The sequence below is a fragment of the Nematostella vectensis genome, chromosome 4, assembly GCF_932526225.1.
Source record: "Nematostella vectensis chromosome 4, jaNemVect1.1, whole genome shotgun sequence".
Lineage (NCBI taxonomy): Eukaryota > Metazoa > Cnidaria > Anthozoa > Actiniaria > Edwardsiidae > Nematostella > Nematostella vectensis.
In genome coordinates this window covers 16,831,196-16,857,397 of record NC_064037.1, presented here as the reverse complement: position 1 = coordinate 16,857,397, position 26,202 = coordinate 16,831,196, and the positions used below count along the sequence as shown (strand labels likewise).

The 26,202-nt window shown below is 40.6% G+C and overlaps 2 protein-coding genes across 2 annotated transcripts; both read left to right on the top strand.

Moving 5' to 3' along the window:
- Positions 1 to 36: 36 nt before the first annotated feature.
- Positions 37 to 15,454, top strand: LOC116616016. Its single transcript, XM_048726448.1, has 5 exons — positions 37 to 341; positions 6,811 to 6,867; positions 9,312 to 9,483; positions 13,618 to 13,754; positions 14,552 to 15,454. The coding sequence occupies exons 1-5, from the start codon at positions 192 to 194 to the stop codon at positions 14,690 to 14,692; spliced, it is 657 nt and encodes a 218-aa protein (XP_048582405.1). The 5' UTR covers positions 37 to 191; the 3' UTR covers positions 14,693 to 15,454.
- Positions 15,455 to 16,465: 1,011 nt separating this feature from the next.
- LOC5508961 (mitogen-activated protein kinase 1) lies at positions 16,466 to 24,292 on the top strand. Its single transcript, XM_001629448.3, has 11 exons — positions 16,466 to 16,615; positions 16,745 to 16,871; positions 16,996 to 17,051; positions 19,320 to 19,509; positions 20,198 to 20,402; positions 21,191 to 21,270; positions 21,647 to 21,725; positions 21,844 to 21,953; positions 22,578 to 22,644; positions 23,004 to 23,051; positions 23,301 to 24,292. The coding sequence occupies exons 1-10, from the start codon at positions 16,509 to 16,511 to the stop codon at positions 23,045 to 23,047; spliced, it is 1,065 nt and encodes a 354-aa protein (XP_001629498.2). The 5' UTR covers positions 16,466 to 16,508; the 3' UTR covers positions 23,048 to 23,051; positions 23,301 to 24,292.
- Positions 24,293 to 26,202: the final 1,910 nt, after the last annotated feature.

Genomic DNA, 26,202 nt, shown 5'->3' with positions numbered 1-26,202 from the left:
ATCTAGATGAGAGTAATAACTTCAATCGCTAATTTCCTTTCGAATTGAATGAAGCAAGCGCTATGGGGGCTAATAAAAAATTCCAGTTTCCATGACAAATATTCAAACTTAGAAGTGTATTATTTAAGAAAGTTTACATTATCCGAACGATCTTCAAGAGAGCCAAACCACTAGAACACTCGAATTTTGATATGGCGGACCAAATAGAAGCAGGGAAAGGCAAGGCCGCCGGTATAGTGGGAATCTTCCTGCTCGTTTTGGGACTCATTAATGTCATCTTGGGAATTATGTGGGCCGTTTACGGTGGTTCGGATGGAAGCGGTCTATGGTGTGGTTTTCTGGTAAGTTTAAATGACAAAAATCGGAAAAATGGCTAAAATATGGGACAAAAATGCCTTTATTCAAATCCTCAGGACCGTTTACCTCATTTATTTGATTCTTAAGAGTACTCATAGAGGGAAATGTCAAATATATTCTGGTGTTAATTTCTATTGTTTTGACAATATGGTGTTTTTGCGCATAAAAACGTACGTGTAACATTGCGCCTTTTCTTTTAACTAAACCTAACGATGACAAACATAATTCAGCCCTCTTAAAACACTTTTTAAAGCAACTTTGTTTTTCTTTAGTAGATTAAGCTGAAATTGAAGAGAATTGGCAAATTTCGTTGATATTGACTACCATAGAATTTTAATCGATGCAAATAAATAATTTCTAAAAGATCTAAGCCGAGTCACCGGAAAAAATGTGTTTCGCATCCTTAAAACAATTCATCAGTTGGGGTGAAAAATTAAGACCACCTCAAAAACCATTAATTTTTTATTACTCATAAACGTATAAAATGGGATCTGAAGAAAATGAGTTTAAGTTTTGAAGCACGACGCTACCGAACACAGAATGTAATTCTAACATCGTAGTAATGCAAAACAAGCAGCATTAACCGGGATAGAAAAGTTTACGCTTGTTGCTATGTGTGACTATCAAGTGTTTTTACCCTCCGGATGAAAGAGCGGTGCTGACGTGGTGTGCAGAACAATCAGCAAAAACTTTGACTAGATTGCCCACATAATAAATTCAATTTCACCTGCCAAATATTGAAAAATTGACACAAAAAGTTTCCCTAATTTGTAAATTTGCGCTGTTTGTGTCAAAATTCGGAAGTTTTCGCACGATTTGAGCTTATTTTGATTATTTCAACTCGAAAGTTTTCGCACGATTTGAGCTTATTTTGATTATTTCAAATCTCTGTAGAATGCTTCTTAACATTTGGCAGTATGCAATAGATATTCAAGAAGTCATGCTTTGAACCGATAATAACAAGCAGGCTATTGTCACCACATTAAGGGAAATTGAAACATGTCGACCAGCCACTCCTTTGCTATTTTTTACAATTGAAAATACAGCGGTTCATTTACAAGAAAACTTTCAAAATAACCATCCACGATTTAAGTCTGATACATTATTAATGACACCTGATTGACAGTTTCTTAGTTAATTGCTTAAATTAGCCGATGGAAATGGATTCTTTTCTTATTGTGCGGGAGCATAAAATGGCGGCGTGATTGAACGCACCCCCCCCCCCCCCTGGCGCCCCAAAAGTGGGTCATTTCTTATTAAGGAATCTTGAAATACTAGGCTTTTTCCATAAGATATCTACGACTGCGCACCTCTCCTCAGCCAATCCTGGGGAAGCGCCTGCTAGGCGAGTAAAAACTCTTTCACGGTCAATTGAGTACGCGAACAAACGTATGGCCTGCAAACTCCTTTTGTTACTGTAGAATAATGTCCTTACTTTAACTGTTTTATAGCCCTAATGTTTTGATTATTCCATCGCGAATTGTTTGGAATTGAACATAAATAATAACCACTTGTTAACTCCAAACACAACATATGTGTACGGTTCAACGTGCCAACTCTAACACGTTTTCGCTTTCTGATGAGCCCGCGATCTTAGCGGTGTACAAACACAGGTAACCAATAACACCAAAACTTCAAGAAAACAAGGTCACCAATATAATTTATAATTTATATGGATATTAGCTGCATCGTTGCGCCCTTGCAAACGAGGACAAACACTTTAAACTGTTGAAAGTAAATGAAGTGACTCCCTAAAACACGTTTTCTTGGTTTCCTCAAAACTGGTCAAACATCTAGTTTAACTTTACTTTAAATAACTTAATTGCCACTAGCGAGCTAATCCGGCAGTTGGCGGTCAGCGGAGGCTGGCGCGTGAGAACGATAACGGACGTCAACATGTACAAAAACAATGATAATACAATGAAAATACTTGCGATGCGCATAACTTAAAGTGACATGTAAAAAGCAAACAAACGAAAAACACGATGAAAGCCCATCATCGGATTAGCTCACTAGGTAAGGCCGCTACAAAGTTGGCTGCAGATGGTAGACAGGGAAAAACTGCCTGCGGTAAAGCATTCCAGACGGGGATAGTGCGTGAGTAGGAGGAGAACTGGAAAGCATTAATTTTAGCTGGAAAGAGTGAAAATTGGTAGCTATTACAGGCACTGGTTCTTGTGAAGTAGACGGCAGGCTTAGGTAAAACATCAGGCGGAAAATCAATTTTGACGAGGCCGGAGTTTATCTTATAAAAAAGTGCGAGGTCACTAACTATTCTTCGATGTTGGAGTGACTGCCAGCCTAATTGCCAACTTTAATCATTTGGGTAACACTACTTGTTCTTTGGTAATCCCCTGTGGTAAAGCGTGCGGCTCTACGCTGGACAGATTCCAACGTGCTAATATACCTCTTGGTATGTGGAGACCATGCCACCGAACCGGCTCGAGGATGGGGCGGACGAGGGACATGTAGGCTCGCTCCTTGATTCGGACTGAACGCGATGAAAGGTTCCTCTGTAGCACTCCTAAGACTCGATTCGCCTTCTTTTTAACTTCCTCAGCTTGCATGTCCCAACGAAGGCTTGATGTGATGTAGACGCCTAGGTATATTTGGCACGTGACGCTCTCGAGGACGGAACCGCATAAGGAGTACACCCCTACTGATGGATGACGCTTCAAAGTGATTGACATGATGTAGCACTTTTTTGGCGCAAAAGCCATTTGCCATTTCTCCGCCCAGAGTTCCAGGAGGTGTAGGTCTTCTTGGAGAATATCATGGTCGTCAGGTGAGTTGATTGGGCGGTATAATACACTGTCGTCGGCAAACAGCCTTACATGCGACTTCAGACCAGTTGGCATGTCGTTGATGAAGAGCAAGAATAAGACCGGGCCTAAGACGGTGCCTTGGGGAACTCCGGATGTCACTGGAGACCATTCTGAACAAGACCCATTTACAACGACGCGTTGCCTTCTATCCGTAAGGAAGCTATGAAGCCAAGTGAGTAGTTTCCCCCTGATCCCGTAATATTGAGCTTTAAGGAGGAGGCGCTGATGGGGAACAGTGTCAAACGCCTTGGCAAAATCCAAGAACACAACATCAACTTGACCATGGGCGTTTTAACGAAGGCCCAGTCGTGGATCACTGAAGTCAGTTGAGTCTCACATGAAAGACCTTGCTGAAATCCGTGTTGGAGATGCGTTATTATTTGATTCGCGCAAAGATGGTTTATAACATGCTGGCAGACTACTTGTTCCATGACTTTAGAGATCAAAGATGTTAAAGATACTGGGCGATAATTCTTGGGGTCCGCTCTGTGGCCTTTCTTGAAGATGGCTGTAACGTTGGCGTCCTTCCAGGCGGCAGGTAGAGAGCCCGAGTCATAAGACTGTTGAAATAGTGGAGCTAGCAACGGGGCAAGTTCGCCAGCGGCTTCTATCAGGATACGTGCTGGCACAGTGTCGGGACCGGAGGCCTTGTTGGGCTGGATGTTCTTTAGCTGCTTGTGGATGCCGTTAGTTGTAAATGTCAGGTCAGCGACCTCTTGGTAGGGGGAGTCACCAAGAACAGGAATGTTGGTAAGATCCTCTTGCGTGAAGACGCTCTCGTATTGGACGCGCAATGCCTCCGCTTTGGATGAATCTGACGCGCAGATCTGGTCACGTTGAAAGAGGGTCGGGATACCCAAGGACTCGGAGCGCAGCAGCTTAAGATACGACCACGCCCTTTTTGCTCCGCCAGGATTAGGTGTACTATTGTCCGGCGCAAGCCCACCCAGGACCTCGCTGAAGTATATATTATGCGTGTCTCTGATGCATTTGGTTGTATAGTTCCGTATACGTCTGTACGAGCGGAGATCTTTTTCCTTCGAAGAGCGTTTGGCTTTTTTGTAAGCTCTATCTCGTTTACGCATAAGCCGCTTGATGGCTGGGCTCACCCAGGGAAGGTGGCGTTTCCCCTTCGATATCTTGTGTGGGACGAACTTGTCCAGAGCATCTTTCAAGCCTTCAAAAAGTGGAGCCCAATTCTCATCGACAGATCTTAGCGGGAATGATGCCATGTAATCGGTTCCAAAGGTAGACAAGTAGGACCTCAGGCCATCGTAGTCAGCTTTATGGTACTGGTAGATTTTGTGGGGCGCCTTTGGGGTATACTTTGGTAAAGTATCAACCTCGAATAGAACAGCCCCCTCGTGGTCGCTCAAGCCGTTGGTAACATGACACGCCTGGATAAGTCCTGGGTTAGACGAAAACACCAGATCGAGATTGGAGTTGAGTGTGCTTGCTGTACAGCTTGCAGAGGTGATCATTGAGCAGGCTAAGCGAGTATTCGTCAGGAGGGGGTCGATAAAAACTAGTGAAGAATAGCTTTTTGCGCTTCACAAGTTGGATCGAGCATGTAATGATCTCGCAGCTGTCGACGTCTACACCACGTTCCTCCGCCGCAGTAAGGTCGTTGCGGACGTCGACGAATACACCGCCACCGAATAGAGTTCTGTCCTTACGAAAAATTTCGTAATTTTCAGGGAACACTGAATATGCCGGTATGCTTGAATCGATTTTGCTTTCGCATCCAAGAATAATATCTGGGTCATGCAGAGCGACCAATGAGTGGAACTCTAATTTCTTTTTCGCACTCTTGATTCCGTTGCAGTTCAGCGACAGAACCTTTAACTTCTTTCGTGCGTTGGGATTACGAGACCTCGAGTGGGCAGAGGAGATGGCTGGACTAGATGTGAGTAGAGGCAGCCCGGGATCGCTTTCGGTAGAGCTCACGTCTGACAACAGGCTAAAGTGATTTTCGTGATCAAAGTCCGTTTCTCTTAGGAGGAAGGTGGTTGAGAAATTCGGGAAGATGCACTTGGTTCACAACCATGCCAATTTAGAATCGGAGCCAAGTCTATCGTATGACTTCGCCGCCATGGAAATGCATTTGGTGTGGAACCAAAATGAACACTCATCGCACTGGATCGCGTTTTGGTTGGATTTACAAGGCCGTTCGCAGACACCGCAAGGATGTTTAACCAGGCAAGGGTTTATAGATGAACAATCGCTTGCGATCATGAGGAGCAGTTGTAGCAGACTCCCCATGGAATTCGATCGCAAAACAAGACCCGGCGCACGACCGTGACGGTTGCGTGACAGTGATCTGGAATATGCAAATACATAGGCAGTGTTCGGTTGGCTGATTTCGAAAGAGCAAAACTTGATCTTGATAGCCATCGAGTAAATGCTGGCACTCTAGACGATGGAGAACGCTTATTTTCCCGCACCAAACACTTGTGTAGGGCCAGAAGGACTACTAGAGATGAAATGAGTAGTTTAAAAGCCATTTTGCGGCCACGATTGATAAAGGTTTAGCAATAATACGGAGCGGCTGAAACACACGACTGATCCGCTCGGCCTCCGCTCCGCCTCCGTGGCGGGGATCAACTACTTAAGAGGAAGATTCAGTAATATAATGAATGTTGAAAAGGCCTTTTTTCACTTATCATCATTTCCCAAATGTGATTTGAATCATGCGTATAATAACAAATATTTGGATGATAATTGTTCCGAGGAACAAGGCAGCTTGTTAGTCTTTGTTTCAATATTTTGGTCCTGTTTTAGCTGTTGGTTATCGTCATTTTTTTTGTAAAAACGAAAAAAAGAAGTAACTTGAAATTCGTATTCGCGAAATTATATCTCCTTCAAACAAAATTTTTCTCCGCGATCGCGAAAATGACAATAAAAAATAGAGGAGAATAAGGTAATTACGGATCATGAATAATAATACGACGTTAACCTACCCTTAGGTAGTTACGTTTCTCCCTCTTAAGTATGGCTGCCTGATAGAGGTAGCACACGTTTTTTACAGCGACACTCGTAAATCACGAGCTTTGATTGGTCAAGGGTCCATGTGTTACTAGAGGGTACACGCACGCTTCAGGCGTCAGCGAATAATTTGGCTATTTTTTTTTTCCTCTGCAAATATTAGAGGTCAAGACGCACGCAAAAATGATATCTGTTTGTTAGACAGAACCCCCGTGCAAAATTACACCGGTTGTGCTAATGCAGATTTGCTGATTCTTCAGCCCAAGGGAGGGTTTGCCCTCCACCCACCCATCGCCATGCCCCTTAGGTGCGAATATAAATGGGTGGATATCCATTTGTCGTTCTTCTTTAGTAAAATCATTATCGCGTCTCTTTGTTTTGTAAACAAATAAATAAAGTAACAAATAAAGTATATTTCCAGACACTCTTCTCCAGTCCCCTTTTATGAGATTCTAGATCCGTCCCAGCTCAGTCTGGGCCCTTAGCCCCCCCCCCCAAAAAAAAAAAAAAATGTTTTAAAACATAAAGAAATGACAATCAGGGCGTGGCTGTGCCCCAAATATCTAAGGCCTGCTCTGCCAGTAATCATAGCTAAAGGAATAAATGAATTTTGATGCGATTATTTTCCATATTTCTTTTGTAGCTAATGGCTCAAGGTAGTCTTGGATTGGTTGCCTGGCTAAAGCGAAACAAGCTTGCGGTGAGTATCATCCACGCTAATGTCACAATAATGCTGGCACCTCCATATGACGAACCCTCGGGACCAGCACATTACAAACATACAGTAGAACCTCCATATAACGGACACCTTCGGGACCACCACATAACAAACATACAGTAGAACCTCCATATAACGGACACCTTCGGGACCACCACATAACAAACATACAGTAGAACCTCCATATAACGGACACCCTCGTGACCCCAAAAGTGCGCCCTTTAATGGAGGGTGTTTTATTCGTGTTCAATTTACTACAAGCTAAGCCATGCTGCGCACGGCCTGGTAACTAGCAAATTCAACAGGTATACCATAACAGAGGGTTCATTTATAGAGTTTGACTGAAGAATATTTTACCGTGTCCGTTATATAGAGGGTGTCCCTTTACGGAGGTTCGTTATATCAAGGCTCCAAACCGTGATTGCTCAAAAAGTGGCTATCTTCAAAACCGTCACCTCGATGAGTGCTCCTTTCGACTTTGAATTTCTGAGTTTACACTCTGCAAGTGCCACCCTAGGGGTCACACTAAAAAGTGTTAATATTCATTTTACTAAAAGGTGTTAATATTCATTTTACTAAAAGGTGTTAATATTCATTTTACTAAAAGATGTTAATATTCATTTTACTAAAAGGTGTTAATATTCATTTTACTAAAAGGTGTTAATATTCATTTTACTAAAAGGTGTTAATATTCATTTTACTAAAAGGTGTTAATATTCATTTTACTAAAAGGTGTTAATACTCATTTTACTAAAAGGTGTTAATATTAATTATACTAAAAGGTGTTAATGTGTGGTGCCAATGTGTGTATGCTAGTGTGCTTTTAAAGTCCACATTTATGTACATACTCGCAAGGATAGTTTGGCTATCCGACGGAGTTTTAGACTAGCAAAGGTCGCATGCGTGATCCGCACATTTGGCATCACGCTAGCCCACATGGATCTAAGCTGTGGTTTAAAGCACTTCGTTCGAGTCGAAGTCGCCCTGCAGTTTTTTTTTTTTTTTTTTTTTTTGCCGATGAAGTTTAACTGAGGCAAACCGGCTATGCCATGCTGACGAGTCCTAATAAGGACGAAACAGCTGTCCATGGTTGCCGAACTGCACGGGTAATAGACTGTGCTAGCGTCCCGTCTTGCCCCGACTGGTGCCAATGTGTGTATGCTAGTGTGCTTTTAAAGTATTCATTTTACTATAAGGTGTTAATATTCATTTTACTAAAAGGTGTTAATATTCATTTTACTAAAAGATGTTAATATTAATTATACTAAAAGGTGTTAATATTCATTTTACTAAAAGGTGTTAATATTAATTTTATTAAAAGGTGTTAATATTAATTTTACTAAAAGGTGTTAATATTCATTTTACTAAAAGGTGTTAATATTCATTTTAGCCAGCCCGACCCGAATCGTTAAATAGCATTTGCGTGCTTAAAACACGTATTTTTGTATGTTAAAGTATGACTTATTGTGTAATACATTTTTAACATATTTTATAACATATTGTGCAACATATTGTGTAGAATACTGTGTAACACATTGTCTAACATATTGTGTAACGTACTGTGTAACTATGTACACATGGTGTTCTATCTCGTGCTGGATAGACATTTTGGGTAACATTTTGGTATAATTTTGTAAAAATATTGTATAGCATACTGTATGCAACATATTGTGCAACATGTGTAACGCACTGTGTAACTATGTACAGATGGTGTTCTATCTTGTGTAACATATTGTGCAACATGTGTAACGCACTGTGTAACTATGTACAGATGGTGTTCTATCTTGTGTAACATATTGTGCAACATGTGTAACGCACTGTGTAACTATGTACAGATGGTGTTCTATCTTGTGTAACTTATTGTGCAACATGTTGTGTAACGCACTGTGTAACTATGTACAGATGGTGTTCAATCTTGTGTAACATATTGTGCAACATGTTGTGTAACGCACTGTGTAACTATGTACAGATGGTGTTCTATCTTGTGTAACATATTGTGCAACATGTGTAACGCACTGTGTAACTATGTACAGATGGTGTTCTATCTTGTGTAACATGTTGTGCAACATGTGTAACGCACTGTGTAACTATGTACAGATGGTGTTCTATCTTGTGTAACATATTGTGCAACATGTTGTGTAACGCACTGTGTAACTATGTACAGATGGTGTTCAATCTTGTGTAACATATTGTGCAACATGTTGTGTAACGCACTGTGTAACTATGTACAGATGGTGTTCTATCTTGTGTAACATGTTGTGCAACATGTGTAACGCACTGTGTAACTGTGTACAGATGGTGTTCAATCTTGTGTAACATATTGTGCAACATGTTGTGTAACGCACTGTGTAACTATGTACAGATGGTTTTCTATCTTGTGTAACATGTTGTGCAACATGTGTAACGCACTGTGTAACTATGTACAGATGGTGTTCTATCTCGTCCTGGCTCTACTCAACATCATCATTACCATTGTCCAAGCTGCCCTGGCTGCGCTTGCCTGGCTCATCTGGCAGGTCGTGAAAGCGATCATCGAGACGAAATGTAGCGACTCCAGTGGGCGATGCGTGTGTTCCGGGGAAACTGTGCCAATGAATGGTGAGCGACTAACCCGTTACAACCAAGTCATGATTCGATTCTTATGGGGGACTCTTTTAATGATGATGACGATGATAATTATGATGATGGTGTCGGTTATGAAGATGACGATGATAATTATGATGGTGTCGTTAATGATGATGATGATGATGATGATGATGATGATGGTTTTGGTAATGATGATGACGATGATAATTATGATGATGGTTTTGGTGATGATGATGGTTTTGGTGATGATGATAATGATAATGATGATGATGGTTTTGGTGATGATGATAATGATAATTATGATGATGGTTTTGGTGATAATGATGATGATGATGATGATGATAATGATGATGATAATTATGGTGATTGTGTCTTTAATGATGATGATGATGATCATGATCATGATCACGCAACCGTCACGGTCGTGCGCCGGGTCCTGCTTTGCGATCGAATTCCATGGGAAGTCTGCTACAACTGCTCCTCATGATCGCAAGCGATTGTTCATCTATAAACCCTGGCCCGGTTAAACATCCTTGCGGTGTCTGCGAACGGCCTTGTAAATCCAACCAAACAGCGATCCAGTGCGATGAGTGTTCATTCTGGTTCCACACCAAATGCATTTCCATGGCGGCGAAGTCATACGATAGACTTGGGTCCGATTCTAAATTGGCATGGTTGTGAACCAAGTGCATCTTCCCGAATTTCTCAACCACCTTCCTCCTAAGAGAAACGGACTTTGATCACGAAAATCACTTTAGCCTGTTGTCAGACGTGAGCTCTACCGAAAGCGATCCCGGGCTGCCTCTACTCACATCTAGTCCAGCCATCTCCTCTGCCCACTCGAGGTCTCGTAATCCCAACGCACGAAAGAAGTTAAAGGTTCTGTCGCTGAACTGCAACGGAATCAAGAGTGCGAAAAAGAAATTAGAGTTCCACTCATTGGTCGCTCTGCATGACCCAGATATTATTCTTGGAAGCGAAAGCAAAATCGATTCAAGCATACCGGCATATTCAGTGTTCCCTGAAAATTACTAAATTTTTCGTAAGGACAGAACTCTATTCGGTGGCGGTGTATTCGTCGCCGTCCGCAACGACCTTACTGCGGCGGAGGAACGTGGTGTAGACGTCGACAGCTGCGAGATCATTACATGCTCGATCCAACTTGTGAAGCGCAAAAAGCTATTCTTCACTAGTTTTTATCGACCCCCTCCTGACGAAGACGCGCTTAGTCTGCTCAATGATCACCTCTGCAAGCTCTACAGCAAGCACACTCAACTCCCATCCGTCATTCTCGGCGGCGACTTCAACTGCCTTGGAATCGATTGGTCAAGCGGCGAAGCAGCGCTTATCTCCTCTGCGCGCTCTTGGGACCACAAACTTATCGAAACAGCAGACATGTTTAGCCTTTCCCAACACGTAAAGGCCCCTACACGCAAAAACAACTATCTCGATCTGGTGTTTTCGTCTAACCCAGGACTTATCCAGGCGTGTCATGTTACCAACGGCTTGAGCGACCACGAGGGGGCTGTTCTATTCGAGGTTGATACTTCACCAAAGTATACCCCAAAGGCGCCCCACAAAATCTACCAGTACCATAAAGCTGACTACGATGGCCTGAGGTCCTACTTGTCTACCTTCGGAACCGATTACATGGCATCATTCCCGCTAAGATCTGTCGATGAGAATTAGGCTGCACTTTTTGAAGGCTTGAAAGATGCTCTGGACAAGTTCGTCCCACACAAGATGTCGAAGGGGAAACGCCACCTTCCCTGGGTGAGCCCAGCCATCAAGCGGCTTATGCGTAAACGAGATAGAGCTTACAAAAACGCCAAACGCTCTTCGAAGGAAAAAGATCTCCGCTTGTACAGACGTATACGGAACTATACAACCAAATGCATCAGAGACACGCATAATATATACTTGAGCAAGGTCCTGGGTGGGCTTGCGCCGGACCCTAGTACACCTAATCCTGGCGGAGCAAAAAGGGCGTGGTCGTACCTTAAGCTGCTGCGCTCCGAGTCCTTGGGTATCCCGACCCTCTTTCAAGGTGACCAGATCTGCGCGTCAGATTCATCCAAAGCGGAGGCATTGCGCGTCCAATACGAGAGCGTCTTCACGCAAGAGGATCTTACCAACATTCCTGTTCTTGGTGACTTCCCCTACCAAGAGGTCGCTGACCTGACATTTACAACTAATGGCATCCATAAGCAGCTAAAGAACATCCAGCCCAACAAGGCCTCCGGTCCCGACTCTGTGCCAGCACGTATCCTGATAGAAGCCGCTGGCGAACTTGCCCCGTTGCTAGCTCCACTATTTCAACAGTCTTATGACTCGGGCTCTCTACCTGCCGCCTGGAAGGACGCCAACGTTACAGCCATCTTCAAGAAAGGCCACAGAGCGGACCTCAAGAATTATCGCCCAGTATCTTTAACATCTTTGTTCTCTAAAGTCATGGAACACGTAGTCTGCAAGCATGTTATAAACCATCTTTGCGCAAATCAAATAATAACGCATCTCCAACACGGATTTCAGCAAGGTCTTTCATGTGAGACTCAACTTACTTCAGTGATCCACGACTGGGCCTCCGTTTTAAACGCCCATGGTCAAGTTGATGTTGTGTTCTTGGATTTTGCCAAGGCGTTTGACACTGTTCCCCATCAGCGTCTCCTCCTTAAAGCTCAATATTACGGGATCAGGGGGAAACTACTCACTTGGCTTCATTGCTTCCTCACGGATAGAAGGCAACGCGTCGTTGTGAATGGGTCTTCTTCAGAATGGTCCCAAGTGACATCCGGAGTCCCTCAAGGCACCGTCTTAGGCCCGGTCTTATTCTTGCTCTTCATCAACGACATGCCAACTAGTCTAAAGTCGCATGTAAGGCTGTTTGCCGACGACAGTGTATTATACCGCCCAATCAACTCACCTGACGACCACGATATTCTCCAAGAAGACCTACACCTCCTGGAACTCTGGGCGGAGAAATGGCAAATGGCTTTTGCGCCAAAAAAGTGCTACATCATGTCAATCACTCTGAAGCGTCATTCATCAGTAGGGGTGTACTCCGTATGCGGTTCCGTCCTCAAGAGCGTCACGTGCCAAAAATACCTAGGCGTCTACATCACATCAAGCCTTCGTTGGCACATGCAAGCTGAGGAAGTTAAAAAGAAGGCGAATCGAGTATTAGGAGTGCTACAGAGGAACCTTTCATCGTGTTCAGTCCGAATCAAGGAGCGAGCCTACACTTCCCTCGTCCGCCCCATCCTCGAGTACGGTTCGGTGGCATGGTATCCACATACAAAGATATTAGCACGTTGGAATCTGTCCAGCGTAAAGCCGCATGCTTTACCACAGGGGATTACCAAAGAACAAGTAGCGTTACCCAAATGATTAATGTGTCACTCCAACATCGAAGAATAGTTAGTGACCTCGCACTTTTTTATAAGATAAACCCCGGCCTCGTCAAAATTGAATTTCCGCCTGATGTTTCACCTAAGCCTGACGTCTACTTCACAAGAACCAGTGCCTGAAATAGCTACCAATTTTCACTCCTCCCAGCTAAAATTAATGCTTTCCAGTTCTCCTTCTACTCTCGCACTATCCCCGTCTGGAATGCTTTACCGCAGGCAGTTTTTCCCTGTCTACCATCTGCAGCCAACTTTGTAGCGGCCTTACCTAGTGAGCTAATCCGATGATGGGCTTTCATCGTGCTTTTCGTTTGTTTGCTATTGCATGTCACGTTAAGTTATGCGCATCGCAAGTATTTTCATTGTATTATCATTGTTTTTGTACATGTTGTCGTCCGTTATCGTTCTCACGCGCCAGCCTCCGCTGACCGCCAATTGCCGGATTAGCTCGTTAGTGGCAATTAAGTTATTTAAAGATTAAAGATGATGGTGTCGGTAATGACGATGACGATGATAATTATGATTGTGGTGTTGGTAATGATGATGACGATGATAATTATTATGGTGTTAGTATCGATGATGTTTCACGCTGCTACTGCTGATGATGATTATAATGGTGATAACGAAAGTTGTACGCGAGCGGACACACCCATTTATTCTCTGAAGGATTGACTACACACCATCCGCAGAAAGAGAGGGGTTAGGATACAGCGGCGTACTATTTTTTTCTTATCATTTGCAGTGGACTCGTGTTCTACCATCACCTCCATTGACGCCGTCTTCCTCTGCTTGCTCATACTAAATGGCATTGCGTGCATCTTCGCCTTTGCTGGTTCCATCATCGGGTGCATGGCCGTTTGCTGCGCATCGAGCCCACCTGTAAGTTGCTTCTGATATGTTCGTTGCCATAAGGATGATGCTAATGATCATCATTAGTCACTGTAGATGATGATATTGCTAATAATGATGGTTGTGGTGATGATGATTGATATGATGATTGTTGTTGATGATAATGGTGGTTGAGGTGATGATGATGATGGTTGTGGTGATAATAATGGTGGTTGTGGTGATGATGATGATGATGGTTGTGGTGATGATAATGATTATTGTGGTGATGGTTATGGTGGTGATAATGATGGTTGTGGTGATGATGATGATGATGATGATGATCATGATGATGATCATGATGATCATGATGATGATGATGGTTGTGGTGATGATAATGGTAGTTGTGGTGATGATGATGATTGTTGTTGATGATAATGATTATTGTGGTGATGATAATGATGGTTGAGGTGGTGATGTGTATGATGATCATTATTCGCTGGAATGACAGGTGGTTCATTCTGTCTATTTTTTCTCTCACATATTATGAAACAAGCTCGAGACATTGCGAGTAATATGATGATGATGATATCTGATGATGATAGTCGTGGCGATGGTGATGATGATGCTGCTGATGATGATAGTGATGACAAGGAAACTTAAAGATGCTGCTGCTAATGATAATGACGATAATAAAACTTGATCATGATGGTGATAGTTGTGATGATGGTGATGATAATTGTCGTAATGTGGTGATGATGACCATGATAGTTGTGATGATAATGATAATGATAATGATAACCACAATGGTTATGATGACACGAAGATGTTGATTTCTTTCATCATTCTAGGCTCAAACCAACGTAGTTGTGGTTCAGCAGCCGGCCATGGTTGGCGTGGGCCAGCAGCCCGTGGGAGCCGGTTACCCTAGTTACCCTCCACAGCAACAACAACAAGGCTTTGCTATGCAAGAGGCTACTCCACAAAACTGATGTCGAGATGACACAGGTTACCCGCAAATCTCAAGCACTGAAATTATATTATAGCATAGGTTGCCAAATTGGCTCAAGCACCTTAACAAAACAGGTCTTTCCTATTAAAGAGGCTCCGCAACAAAATTGGTGGAGAAAACACCAGTGGCCCAAAAAGCTCAAGCACCACAATCACGAGACACTTTAACTAGGCCAATTACAGGTTCAAGCACCGATTAACGAACAACAAAACGAAAACAACCGCCCAATTTAAGCATAAAACTAAAGCACAAACTGGCAAGTCAAATCGCCACAAACCTATTCAAGCTCTTTTACAGCTAGTCAATTCGTCTCTTTTTCAAGTCCTCTACCCAGTCCTTCATTAAATAGATAAGAGCATGAGCCCAAAACGAGCGCAAAGAATCATGGGTTAGGCGAAGTCGCATCTCGTAACATCACGCTTTCGTCTTTAAAAAGTATTTCGATAGTGCGCCTAGCCTCACACGAACACAAACTATCAATACGAGTAGCCACGCTAAGGAGTGTTCATTAAATACTATGGGGAGAGGGAGATCCTGACTTCGGACACCTTAAAAAATGTCTGTCGAGCTTATGCAAAACATCAGAGCGTCTCCCTTAGTGGGCCCATTTCATTTGGTGCCCCTACTTTTCAGAGTCCCTCAACAACCCACCCCTCCCCCCTGAGTATTTAATAAACACACACCAATGGTATTAATCATACTTTTGTCAGATAATGCTGTAAATAAACGCAATTCAAAATCATGTGTTATGCTTGTTGCTTTACGTTATTTTCATAAAAAAAGTACGAGTGGTTCTTCCTCCCTTCCCGCTTAAAAACACCTTCGATTCAGCTCGCGTTTTCTTAATCGGATGTATACAGGCGATAGGATGTTACTTTTATTCTTTATGATTCGAAGCTAGTAGAAAAGCGAATGATCCCCGGCCCGCAAATGATCCCGGTCCGCGAATGACCCCCAAAAAACAACATAGAAGGCACGCAAATGATCCCGTAACAATTTACGGAATGCAACGCGGAATTAAGTGCTTGACTCTACCCTAGATAAAAAAATGAACACTTTCTTTCTGTAAAAGAATTTTAAATGGACGGAAATTATACATTTATTTCATACGAGATGTTACCTACCGCCAGATGCGCTTGGTAATTTGCAGACCCAAATAACAGGAAAGGGAGAGGGCCCTGGGAGCGAGGTTGAGAGCTACGCGCTTATACTGTTCCCTCTAATTTTCCCGCCCAACCTTCCCCAAGATCCTGGTAAGTATAGGAAATTCCATTGTTTGATTGTGTGACAGGTGCTCTGGTGGGGTGTGGAATGGAACCATTGTTACCCCGTGGTGTTGGCGCCTATCGCCGACCTAGTGTTGATGATTTTAACAATTATATGATTGCACATTTATACAATTATATTTAATTATCATGCAATTATATTTCAAGTATCAAATTATTATTGAATAGATTGGAAAATTAAAGGCTAGAACATACAGTCTGCCATTTAGAGAAGATAGGACAATATGTTGACGTCACAAATATAAAAAAAAACCTGAGAAACACCAAATGATTTGCGTTATTCTGACTTTTTTGGGGGAAGGGGTGCTCTTATTCTAATATTTTGCTAATACTTAATCCACAAGCGGAGTCCGGTGGCGCTTCGTATGATTATTATTGGGTAAGAAACCAAACACCTTGAGGTGTTTGTATGTTTGGTACCCTCCCCTCCCCCGCATTGAGGTCGCTGCAGGGCGCGTCCGGGCTGACTAGCCTCGTTTGCATGCTAGAACGGAACCTCAGCCAAACAACATGGCGGCTAGCACAGGACCGGAGGTCGTTCGCGGCCAAGTTTTCGATGTTGCACCACGATATACAAATTTGAACTACATCGGAGAAGGAGCGTATGGAATGGTTGTGTATGTTCTCTTGTATTATTATTCAAGTTTAATCGCGAATTTGACTCGCCGTTGTTCTTTTCGCACGCGTTTTATTTGTCGCTTGAGTTTTTTTTTTCTCGTTGCTCAAATGGCTCTCTTCCGTTGCAGGGCTGGTGTTGATAATACGACCGGAGAGAGAATCGCTATCAAGAAGATTAGCCCTTTTGAGCACCAAACATACTGCCAAAGGACTCTCAGAGAAATCAAGATTTTGAGCAGATTTAAGCATGAAAACGTAAGCCGCATTCGTTTTGCAATGTTATGCCAAGGCCATTGGATTTGGTCATCTGATATTCTACTACCCCGACCATTTGAAACTAAATTCCATTAACTCCCTGTCTTGATTTATCTTGCTACAGATTATAGGAATACTGGACATCATACGAGCCCCGAGAGCCGAGGATATGAAAGATATGTATCCTTTGCAACTTGCGGTGTCAAGATTTAGCTGTTGCATTTTTTTCATTTTGCTCCTCGAATGGAATTCTCCAAAACTGTCGTCATGTACATAATTTTTGCTATAACCTATCCCACTTGTTGTCTAGACGAGGAAGTCAGCAGTTAAAACTCACTGCAGTTTCACTGTAAACATTAAATATAATAAGCTATTCCTTTACACCAGATAGTTCGGTGCTGTATAGTTAGCCGAGTGATTGGTTCCGCGAGCAATTTAGGTAACCATGCGTTATTGTCTAAATGCTTGAAATTTTATTGCTTTTAAATAATAACCAAGAACCTTGAATATTTATGAATGAAGGTTGCACCTTTGAACTACATTTCACCAAACTTCGATATGTTTCTCTTTATACATAAGTGCAGAAAATGTGGTTAAGTACTTGTTAGAATTGACAACCCAAATATACATCATATATATTTATATCGTAAATTCATTCCATCGAACAACACCGATAAAAACACGATAAAAAAAGAAATAACAGCTACCAGGTGTTAGCTGTTTGCCATGCCATGTTGTTTTGCTTTACTTAAGATAAGACCCTTACATTCGTTTCCCTCTTGATGATTTAGTCAGGCATGAAAATGATAAAAAAAACAATATAACACTGTCATGAATGTTTTATGCTTTGCACCAGTAATACCTACCTGTTTGTTCACAATTATCACTGTGCAATTTCTAAACTGGTGTGATTTAGTTTAGTTGTGTCTACATTTCCAGATAGTTTTAGTAGTTATGTCTGTTTAATTCGTCATCAACTACCACCGCTATCAGCTTTCTGAATGTTTACTTCCTGACATCCATTAATTTATTTTAGCTGTTTTTTTTTTCCCTTTTTGTTTGTCGCTTTCTAGGCCTTATTTATATTTTATGTATATATATATATTATTTTCGTCTGGTTTGGTAGGCTTTTTTTAGGATGTGGTGTTGGATTTACATTTACCAATTTGATGGCCCAATTGTTGGCCAGAACCTACAAGCAGCGATTTGTCAGGATCCTACTTTGATAGCAAAAAACTTGACACCAAAAATCTGCTTTGCTCTGTTTAAGATTTAGCTAATTGCTATTTTTTAAAGTTTTATTTAAAGCACATATGTTGATAAAACATGCAGGGGCAATTTTCTGATAGATTAACATATTCTGGGATTTATTGTGTCCATACACTGTTGAAATAGTTGGCTGATTTTGTTATCAATTAGTAATTATTATTTTTAAAGTGTTTATTATATGGCATATTGGCCTATCAATGTTTTGCCTTGACTACACAACACATAGTTATATCATCCAGGCATTGATAGCAATAACCATTTATAACAGTTTCCTTTTTTTATTCCATAATGATTCATTTCTACTTGTTACAACCTGAAATCAAAAATCGATTTTCTAAACTGACCTGCCAATGATTGTTTTGCCTTGACTACACAACACCATAGTTAGTAGAGGGAGTTAGTTAGGAAACCCAGCGAACTTCAAACAACAATAGGCGCTCTCTGATGTTGAACCAACCACATGATCAAAAAGGTGCACAAACCAAGCGTACAGTCAAGAAAGCACATGGACGAAATCTATGAATGGCATATTCAGGCACAAATTGTTTATTATTTTATTCGAAACTTTACTGTTTTTATTTACTTACTTTTAATGGTCATCTTTATCACTTCGCATGTTTTTTTGCCATTATATCTGAGCTCTACAGCCCGAGGTCTACAGCCCTAGAAAGATAGTTTTATACAACCATGTATATTTTTAAAGGGTCCAGCGTCCCTTAAATTCAATAGTTCAATAGAGTTCAATAGAATAATATTCAATAAATTCAATAGAGCTTTTTCAAACAAACTCTGTGAGCTTTTATGGCAAGTATAGTAGCGTTTGTACGAGTCTGCATCATACTGAAAATTTTGCTAAAGATCGAAGTACGGTATTTATGCAAATAACAATTCTTCATTTACTCCATAAAACCTCTTGTACTGTACTTGACTTGTGCACCGTCTTGGATAGATAACTCAAAATAAGAGAAGAATAACAGGTCTCTTTGAAGTTCACAGGGTTTCCATGACACCACATAGTTACATCGTCTAGACATTAATAGCAATAACCTTTTTAAACATGTTTACTTTTATAAATTCCACAATGATTCATTTGCACTTTTTACCACCTGAAGTAAAAAAAATTGATGTTTCTACAATGACATGCCAACGATTGTTGTGCCTTGACTACATACCACATAGTTATATCGTCCAGCCATTGATGGAAACTGACATGTACAAACTGCTGAAGACCCAGAGGCTGAGCAATGACCATATTTGCTACTTCCTCTACCAAATACTGCGTGGGCTGAAGTATATCCACTCCGCTAATGTTCTTCACAGGGACCTGAAACCTAGCAATCTGTTGCTGAACACTACTTGTGATCTCAAGGTGAGAGCGGGATAAACACTAAATGGTGGCCTAATACGGACTGAAATTTCAGCAAAAACACCTGAAAAATTTTTAGGTTTTAAATTCAAAAGTTGTCAATCATGGATGTTAATAACAGTGTTGCAAGGGCCATATTTATTATTATTATTTTTTAAACTAACAATCAGCATCATTTTTCTTGAACAACTTTTAGATAACATTATTTATACCCAAAATGCTGTGACTAAATAACAATCACCTTATCCCCATACACTCTTCCAGTTTTCTATGTTCTAGGTGTACTTTAAAATCATAATGTCAGCAATCAGGGAGACAGAACAAAAATAGTCAAGAAATCAGCTAACCATCTGTTCCAATGACTTTGCAGACTGGGTAATGAGTAGATGAGCAAAGTTGGCCCAGAAAGTCACATTTCTAAATCATTAGTATCTCAGTTGATGCTTGACACAGATCCATCGCTGTAATGTCTGGGTTTCTATCTGACGCAGCTTAATCTTGAAATTTTATATTCTTGAAAATATTCTAATGTAAAAACACTTATTGGGAATCTAAACTAAACTTCTTTTTTTTTTTTAGTTCTGTCCCTGTAAAGAATATACTAAACCAATAGCACTGAGAGGACTATTTACCACTGTTCATTGTGACTTTGGCAAATAATAGTTAAATATTATGCATGTTTTTTTCCCAGATTTGTGACTTTGGTTTGGCACGCATTGCTGACCCAGACCATGATCATACTGGTTTTTTGACGGAGTATGTTGCAACTAGATGGTACAGGGCACCAGAAATCATGCTAAACTCCAAAGGTTATAGCAAGGCTATTGACATCTGGTCAGTGGGCTGTATTCTGGCGGAGATGCTAGCCAACAGACCTCTATTTCCTGGAAAACATTGTATCCTTTCATCTGTATTTACCTATGCATGGAACTTTGATCTGTATTTACCTATACATGGAACTTTGATCTGTATTTACCTATACATGGAACTTTGATCTATTTTTACCTATACATGGAACTTTGATCTGTATTTACCTATACATGGAACTTTGATCTGCATTTACCTATACATGGAACTTTGATCTATTTTTACCTATACATGGAACTTTGATCTATTTTCACCTATACATGGAACTTTGATCTATTTTTACCCATACATGGAACTTTGATCTGTATTTACCTATACATGGAACTTTGATCTGTATTTACCTATACATGAAACTGTAATCTATTTTTACCTATACATGGAACTTTGATCTGTATTTACCTATACATGGCACTTTGATCTATTTTTACCTATACATGGAACTTTGATTGAGCAATATGGCAAGGGACTGAGAGGTTGCTTGATTATTTTGAGGATTTTTTTATTATTATAGTTTGTTTCCCAAATCTAGTAAGACCCTGGAATATTTTTCATTGTACTGAGATATATATAATATGCATGTTATTCTCTTATAAACAATCAGTCCCTTTGTTTCCTCTAGCAATCAATGAATTCATTTTTTTTGTAGGTGTCATTTGATAGGAAATAGTGGAAAAGTGTTTCTGAAAGATTCTTTATTTGTTTGTGTTTGTTTTATACACATAAGTGGATAGTTACAAGGCTAAACGTTCATCCCTATGTAAACAATTTATGCATTTGGCTCTGCCTGGATGGAAATATCCCTTAACTGAGCGTGCAGATCTTGACCAGTTAAACCTTATCCTTAATGTTCTTGGCTCGCCCATTGCAGATGATCTGCTATGCATAAAGAATGAAAAAGTGAGATTTTTTATTATTATGCTGCTAGGAAGACCTAGCCAACAGCTGTCCACTCACCTGCATTAGGCCAGTGTCACAGGATTTTGGACTTCATCACAAGCCTGATTTTTTGTGAGAATGTTCATACATTGTCTGTATTCACCCACATTGGCTCTCTTGTTTTTTTTCACATTATGTATTTACTGTATTTCACCCGATTTCACAAAATATCTGTCCAGGTTGTGTTGACAGTTACACTAGCCAGACTAGCCATGTGAACTTCCCCCAACATAGACTTTGTTTTACACTCAGATGTAGTTCTTGTTCTTCCTCCATCCCCTTGTATACTGGCTCCCACATTATATAAGATATATATACGGAATTTTGTTTTTTCCAGGCTCGTAGCTACCTGCAGTCGCTCCCGTACAAACCCAAGACGCCTTTTATCAAACTTTTCTCAAATGCAGATGCCAAAGGTGAGTCATAAGAAATTATTTTACTGTACATTGAGTTACTTGCTTTTTTACTATGTCAAAATCTATCCTTTTTTTCGGATCATGTGCTGATGTTACTGTCTACCCTTTTTTTCCATAGCTCTTGACCTCATAGAGAACTTGCTAGCATTTAACCCCAACAAGAGAATTACAGTTGAAGAGGCTCTTGCTCACCCATACCTTGAGCAGTATTATGATCCTGCTGATGAGGTAACTTCCGTATGCATGACAAAGCATGTAGCTAGCCTGGGCCCATGGGACCTCCCCTCAACTGTTGCAAAGTTGAGAGGGGGCCAAATGTTAGACTTTTTGCTTATCACGACCTTCCCATTGGGCCCATTGTGCACAATGAACTAAGATAACAAAATAGTGTAGTTCTTATTTTGAATTAAATTTCCTACATTTACTTTATATCTTTCTGGGGCAAAAGATGGAAAATTTCCTACCAAACACAGAGTATATACTAGGTGCATCAAAGGATTGACGGAAAGGTTTACTTGAAGGTCCTCTATAATAAACATAAATTGGGTACCACTGCGAGCTAGGACGACCTACCCAAGACAAAATGGTCCACTATATGGGTAAACAAACCGCTCCCAAAACCGCTAAAAATCCTGCCAGTGGGCCTGTTTGTCCATAAGCTCCCCCTAGCTAAGTGTAGCTAAAACTCACCAAGCAAGTAGTTTCCTTTTGTCTTTTAGATAAGCGATGTCAAGATCACAATTCATATGTGTCTCATATATATTACAAACAATATAGTTGCAAGTTTTTTTATGCTGTTTTACCTGGTTTGATATGTATAGCATTAATCCTTCTTGTGTGTTCCATCTTCAGCCAGTGGCAGAGACTCCCTTCAAGTTCCAAATGGAGCTGGATGACTTACCCAAAGAAAAGCTAAAAGGTAAACTAAATACAAAATTCTGAATTAACTGATGAATTGATGCTACAAACTGACTAGCCCCCCCCCCCCCCCCCCCCCAACAGGCGCTAGTTGCGTGAAAAGACAGAAAACCTGATTTTTGAGCCAAGCTTCTTGCCCCAATCTCTCTTTTTTGGCCAAGTGCTACATCTAATAGAATGGCTTTTCCTGGAGCTTTCTGGGGCACTTTTCAAGGGCCTGTTTCACAGGCTACAAACTTACTAACTGCTGACTGACCTACACACAATGAGTTTTGGGTTTTAAAGGTCTTGTGGTAGCCAGGCCAAGCATATTTAAATGGGCTGCTGGGTGTTTTCTGACATTGTTTCTTGCCTTCACAGAGTTAATTTTCCTTGAAACAAAAGAATATTCAGGATCTCATTAGACAGGTAAGTGACATGGATGAGATGCTTAATATGATGCCCCCTCACTTGTTTACAGACTATTAATAAAACTTAAAAAGCCTTGTTAGCCACACCTTTTCTATTGTTTTCATTGAAAAAAAAATATGGCTGACTATACTTTATTTAACTTATCTTTGTTTTGTTTTTGTGAAAAAAAGGTATTGAAAAAGGCATACTGTTTACCCCACACAAAGGGTGATTTATTGAAAAGCTTTAATTTTTTTCTTCTTGCAGATAAATGATGCTGCTCCGTCAGAGTGGTAAAATCCGTATCATCTTTGTAACATCCAGGGCACCGAGTCCTCAAAATCTGATTACTCCCTAGTAGTGCTTCCCGTTATGTGTGTACAAAAAAAAAACAATTCTAAGTATTTTTTGTAAAGAAAACCTTTTCGAAACTAGTGAAATGTATTTATATATTAGAGTGGTGCTAGCGAGCCTCTTTGATAGGACTGTATGGACTGATGGGGGGATATGAATGTGTAAGAGAATTACTTCAACCTCATGCCATGAAAATAATTGCACTAGGTGCTTCACTCTTGTTTAAGAATCTGCTCAGAGTGAAAGCCAAAAAAAAAACAGATTGTGATTTGCATGCTTAGGTGAGCGTCAAAAGGACAGAGCAATTTTCCAGCCCACCTGACTAAGGACAATTTGATTTCATGGTTTTTGCCAGCAGTACCTAAGTGGTTCCAGAATAAACACCAAACTTACTAGCTAATTTGAAAAAAAAGATACTTATATAAAATTTTTGCCAAAGTTTTCCATCTAAATCTCACTAGAAATTGATAATGGAAGATATAGTTCACCTTAAACCATGAAATCAATGGCCTCACTTGGCTTGTTTCCCTGCCTTTGACCTGATGTAACTCACTAGTTAGCCATTGTCCTCATGAGGGGTATCTGGTGGTAGTGGGGATGTTGGCATTTTTGAGCTTCAATCTATTTTCCCCAGTAATAGCCGACATGAGCTTTCTCTCAGGACAGGCCCTCCAAAAGATAGCGTGTCTTCTGCCAATGGCCAGACTAAATGAATTACAGAACCATAAGTCTGAATTTTTGTAATTAAGAGAGATAGAAAAAATAGTAATTTCAATTCAATTTGTTTAAAACTATTTGAAATAGCTTTTTATCTCTCCATACGTATAGTTAAAGCTTATCAGATAATTCCTAGTAGTCCTAAAACCTATAGATAATAAACAATCCTCATCATGAATTGATGAAAACTTTTTGTTGTCTTTTTTTGTGTTAGACACAGCTTTGTTTTTCTCTCATATTATTAATAGAATATGAATGAAATGTAGCCTTACAATCCCCCCCCCCCCCAAACACACACACCAACTTTTTTGTAGATGAGTATTATAAAAAAACATTGTAGAAACAATAAAGCACACTACATTTTGCATATTTTATTTCATTAACATAACCAAGATGTGTTTTTTTCACAAAAGGTATTCAGAAAAAAAAGTAATACTAATACAAAATGCCAAGTCAATGCTGTAACATACCAATAACATATCAGCCATCATCTAGCTTGTAAAACCATTAGTTGGTTTAATTACAATCCTTCATTCTGCTGTATGGCATGGCTACCATGAAACTAGTATTGACTAAAAACATTTGTGATAACAATTGTCACAGGGGAGGGAAGGATGGTACTACATATTAGGGAGGACAATGGGACCCGAAACTAAAATAAAAATTGAACAAAAATAATCAGTTTAGTATGTTTAAACCCCACAAAATATCTGATGCTAAAACTCTACACCACAAAAATACCATATTCACAGAGGTGGATAGAAACACCATAATTTGTTTGCTAAGTATCCAGAAGTCTTTCCAATGCTGGATAAATTATGTTAAACCAGCTGTTTAGGGAGCAGGACTAATATGGAACCCTTTCTCTGAATGCAAACAAGCAAAAAGGATTGGGGTATTAGGTACACATTTCTATTAACACTGTGTGAGCATATTGTTGTGAAATTGGTACTAAAAAGTTTAAAAGTATGGTATTTTTGAGGTTGGGGATCATTAGGTTTTCAGAATCTTTTTAAAACCTTTTAGTCCCCTTGTCATGACTCTAGCCAAGTAATTACCCCATTTGTTAATAGTACATGCCAATTCCCAATATGAGAGCTTGTTGAACTATATAAGACATAAAATTGCTGTTCTTTTCATGTGCCATTCCAGATGCATGCAACTCACTAATTTATAATGTTCCATGTTCATTTGCATTTCGGATGGTACATGAGAAGAATAGCATATGTCCTAGGCCTCACATCTTTTGCTTTCTTAAAAAAATATTTTTCTAAGATCAGTTCATCTCTTTAGTTTTTTTTTACTGTTCCTTTAAACATCCAAACAAAGGCAACACAACAAATCTTGAGGTGCATAAACTAATGAAACTTATAGGTTCTTTTTGACTTCTGAAATAACAACTTCAGCCTCTGGAAACTTCAGCTTGCGAGGGGGTCCTTTTTTGATGCCACTCCAAACAAGTACCTCTATAAAGAGAGAGATTACATACAGTCTTACAGTCACTTTGGAGCTTGTACTTCATTAACCATTATTGGGTGATATAAATGGTGGAAGAGTCTGTATATTTGCCAGTTGCACATGAGCACATTCAATCAAGTGGGGGAGAGGGGAGGGTTGCAAGTCTTATTTATTGGGGGAGAGGGACGGTTGCAAGTGTTATTCATTGGAGGAGAGGGGAGGGTCGCAAGTCTTATTTATTGGGGGAGAGGGGGGATTGCAAGTCTTATTCATTGGAGGAGAGGGGGGGTTGCAAGTATTATTTATTGGGGTAGAGGGGGGGTTGCAAGTCTTATTCATTGGAGGAGAGGGGGGATTGCAAGTCTTATTAATTGGGGGAGAGGGGGGTTGCAAGTCTTATTTATTGGGGGTGAGGGGGGTTGCAAGTCTTATTTATTGGGGTAGAGGGGGGTTGCAAGTCTTATGTAATGGGGGTGAGGGGGTTGCAAAATGGGCAAATCCATGCTCGTATAGACTATTTTCTATTTTCGTTAATACTGGGGGGAGGGGGGGGGGGTGCTGCTAATGGCCCTAAATAGCAACATTCCATTTCACTCATACCTGTTTCATCATCCTTCTCTATGGTGACTTCAAAGCTTTT